This window comes from Pleurodeles waltl, chromosome 10, assembly GCF_031143425.1.
Source record: "Pleurodeles waltl isolate 20211129_DDA chromosome 10, aPleWal1.hap1.20221129, whole genome shotgun sequence".
Taxonomy (NCBI): domain Eukaryota; kingdom Metazoa; phylum Chordata; class Amphibia; order Caudata; family Salamandridae; genus Pleurodeles; species Pleurodeles waltl.
Genome location: NC_090449.1, coordinates 45,167,763 through 45,171,929, shown reverse-complemented (window position 1 = coordinate 45,171,929; position 4,167 = coordinate 45,167,763). Strand labels below are relative to the sequence as shown.

Below are 4,167 nucleotides of genomic sequence, written 5' to 3'. Positions count from 1 at the left end.
CCATCAGGGACTTGAAAGGGTCACAATCCTCATCTGTCCTTGTGTCTTCTCGTTGTGCACTACGTCTCTCTCTTGGCGCATCAACCAGTGTACCGGGTGTGATGCTAATTCTCATTGCTATCTTACTTCTTTGTCAGACGCTTTGTTTTACTATGGTTTTTGCTCATTTGTAGCCCACAACACTGTTATCCTCTGTTTCAATATCCATTTCTTCCCTCCTCTGATTCATCTTCAGTTTTTTCCCCTTTTCAATTTTCCTCTATCATGTTCACTATTTTACTTTTCTGTATTGGTTATTGCACTCTCTACTGCACTCTCTACTTATCCCTCCCCTTTTCACTTACATCCTCATGCTTTGTTCAATCTTCTATCATTCATTAGAAATCTTTCCATACTTTCTATTCACTCAACGCTGATAATATTGAAATCCTTTCTACAGACCACCTAATCTGGAATTTCTCCCTGTCATCAATGTGTGCAGTCTTGATTCCAAGTTTAATTTTCACCTCTCCCACTTCCCTAAGTATATATTACAGTTGATGATTGCGGTGGCCCGTTTGGGTCATGAGGACCACACTACTTAGTTTGCCTTGTCAAACACAACACATGGTAATGAATGCAATGACCTCTTGAATTACAGTCTAATGTAATCATTTACATTAGGATTTCTCAAGATGGTGATACCTGCCCCAGATTACCAAAAAGCACATTCATAGCTGGTTTTACAACTACCATCCCAAAAGCAAATGAGAAAACATATTTATTAGCTACTGGCGAACAAAGAATTGCTTTTAAGGCATTGTACTTGGACCATCAAGAAAATAAATCATCAAAATGCCCAGACCACACACAGTATGGATACAATTGGGGTGTACATTCTTCAAGCCAAACATCCAGGCTCTGTAGTGGGAAGAATGTTCATGTTTTCGACTTTTATCCCCATATGACTGCCAAAGGTCAGGCTCATTAAAGTGGGCGGCAGGTCCTTTCAATCCGTGGCTCTGTACTTAAGGAAAAGGCTACCCAAGGAAATATAAGCACAGTGTGAGCTTTTAAGCAAGCGGCACAAAACATGGTTATTTTGTGTTGAGGGTTAAGCTGAAATGATGTTATGTTACACTGGCATCTTTGATACTGCCTTAGTGCTAAAAAATGCCTTGAGGGAGCAATGCACTTTATAAAACTCAAAGTCATCTTCCTATACTCACTTGAGATTTCTGTTCGTGTGGGCGTGTCTTTTTTCCACCTGTTTCCTCTGCACTTTAAGTAAGCACAGGACAGAAGCTGCATAATGTCATAAAGAATCTTAGATTCCCATTGCCACCACAGCCTATGAAACAATGAATTGCGTCGTAGTTAATGCTGGACCCAGCACCATATTCTCAGATGTCTAGGACAGTAAAGAATGTGTCAAGAAAGAAACAATTTAACTGAGATGAAGGCCATCAAAATCATTACCAAAGTCAAAACAGTTATTTTCTAGAAGGCTATTTTGTGTTGCTTTTGTTTTGCTTTGCAGGTATACCTTTTCACACAAAACAAAATATAAAAATGAAAATATAAAGCCTCAGTTGTGTTAACAATGCATAACCCTTCTCAGTGACACTCCGATTAAAATGCAGATTGTATATTCAAATAAGCATTCTGAAATGGCATGAATATAATTATTTATAGTGTGGAATTGATGAAATGTTTGACTTTTGCACCCTACAGAACTATATTTTGGTCTATCTAGAAACTCTCAATAATGGAAATCAAAAATGGGACGTCAGCTGTCAAATTCTTCCTTGTTGGCTTCTCAGACTTTCCAAACCATCGAGCCCTACTGTGCGCAGTTTTTCTGATAGTGTACATGTTGACCGTAGGAGGCAATGGTTTAATAATTGCTATTGTCCAAGCCAACTCCGTTCTTCACAAACCCATGTACTTCTTCCTTGAAAATCTGTCATTTGTGGACATGTGTTTGATTTCATGCACCATACCTAAATTACTGGTCAACCTCGTACAAAACAAGACCAATATTTCCTTATCGGGTTGCCTTGCCCAAATGTCGCTTCTGCTCACTGTCGGGAGTACAGAATTCTTTCTCCTGGCTGCAATGGCATATGATCGATATGTTGCCATCTGCAGGCCCTTGCACTATGCTATACTTATGAGAAAAAAGATTTGCATGATGCTGGTGATTGTTTCTTGGGTGGGAGCCAATCTGCACTCCTTACTTCACACTGTGATGATGTCCCGAATGTCCTTCTGCGGGGATGTTGTCATAAACCACTTCTTTTGTGATCTACCACCACTGTTGAAGCTTTCCTGCTCTGACAACTCCGCCCATGAGATAGTCATCTTTACAGAGGGACCACTTGTGGTGATGGGACCCTTTCTCTTCACTTTGATCTCTTATGTCCGAATCATCTCAACCATCTTGAGGATTCCATCAAAAGGGGAGAGGGGTAGGGCCTTCTCTACCTGCTCTTCTCACCTCATCGTTGTCGCCTTGTTCTATGGAACAGACATCTTCATTTACTTCCGTCCAGTGTCCAGCTCTTCCTTGGAGTACAATCGAATTGTCAGTGTCATGTACACGATTGTGACTCCACTGCTAAACCCTTTCATCTACACTTTGAGGAACAGTGAGTTTAAGAGTGCCATTAAAAAAGCCACTCAGAGAAATACCATTGCTTAATTAAATTTAAAGTGTGTTTACTGTCTTATATGGTAGAGAAAAAAGGTTTTGTGGGAGAATAGTCAAGTACTAAATGGATAGAGAAAAGAACCTAGTGCACAGCCAGTTTACGTAGAATTGATGGATCGATGGATGGATAGGTTGTTGTATGGATGGGTGGGTGGGTTTGGTTGAATGTGTGGATGAGTTAGCTGGCATGAAAAGACAAACAGCAGGATGGATGAATGGATGGATGAATGGGTTCATGAATGGACAGACAGATGCACAGCAGCTTGGTTAAGTGGTTTGATGGATTAGTGGGTATTTGGGTAGGAAGGTGGTCTGGATGGGTAAAAAGACAGAATGGATAGATGGATGATGGATGGGTGGATGGGCACATTAGTCAGATGTAAGATATGATCTATAAAGCTCTATATAGAAGGGCGGATGTTCTGTCAGACAGGTGGATGGACAAAAGAAATGTGAATACAATTGAAGCGTTTGGATCTAGGAAAGAAATGAAAGTAAGTTGCTTTTCCTTTATTTCTGTGCAAGTGGCAAAATATCACAATTATGGGGAACAAAAGTAATAATTCACCTAGTATGAAAACATCTGGAGATTGAGTGAAGGAATGCTAGGAAAAGAATTATATGGCAAAAAAAAGAATGAGGGGAACAGAATAGAAGAACAAAATGCTTTTCAAGAGTAATGAGTGGATTAATAGATGCAGGGATGAACCCAGTGGTTACTTAAATTGAATGCTGTGTTTGATTTTTGTTGCCATTTCATGAATTTGTGAGGGAAAGCAACTGTGAAGGCAGATTTCACAAAATGCCCAGATGTGGTTATTCCTCTTGGGTATCCAATCCACACCTCTTGCAATATCCAGATTTGAGACCTATCAGCCTTAAGGTGGTCTTCCCCCAAACATTTTGCCTTCACCCTTCCTGTTTTTGCTGAATTCATTTTTGTTGGCCTTATTACCTGATTGGCAAATGGAATATACTTATAGGTCCCTAGTAAAATTGTATGCCCATGGCCTATAAAGTAAATGCTTCTAGAGGGCCTAGTGGGATTAGGTGTTCCTGGATGGGCCATCACAGGGGGGCCCTTGATGGGGGTTCGGAGTTGGGCATGGTCCCACTTGCAGGTCAATAGGGTGTGATCTGCCTTAACACAAATAACTTCATACTCACCCTTTGTGCTTGTAGCCAGGCTGACGTCAGGGCAGAGAAGCAGGAAAATCTAAGCATGTTTGAAAGGTGAACTTCTAGAAATGTCTCCTACTTCAAAGAAGGCACCAGTTAAAAAAATATCACCCTCTGACCCACTCTTCAGATCACCTCTGAGGTGTGGAATTCTCAGAAGAATAATTGGTCTGCTGCCTGTTACTCTGCTGCAAGAGGGAATGCCCAGTTGATCTGCTGCTCTGCTGCCCTGCTGCCTGACTAAGAAGGACTGGGCCTGCACCTTGATCCCAGGACCACCAGAGTGAATGCAAGGG

At 41.1% G+C, this 4,167-nt stretch overlaps 1 protein-coding gene across 1 annotated transcript; it reads left to right on the top strand.

Moving 5' to 3' along the window:
• The first annotated feature begins 1,747 nt into the window (after nt 1-1,747).
• Nucleotides 1,748-2,683, top strand: LOC138262344 (olfactory receptor 1f45-like). Its single transcript, XM_069212242.1, has one exon. The coding sequence runs from the start codon at nt 1,748-1,750 to the stop codon at nt 2,681-2,683; it is 936 nt and encodes a 311-aa protein (XP_069068343.1).
• Nucleotides 2,684-4,167: the final 1,484 nt, after the last annotated feature.

Excerpts from the sequence above, each read along its gene's own strand:
- LOC138262344 (XM_069212242.1), top strand. The coding sequence starts at position 1,748 with ATGGAAATCAAAAATGGGACGTCAGCTGTCAAATTCTTCCTTGTTGGC.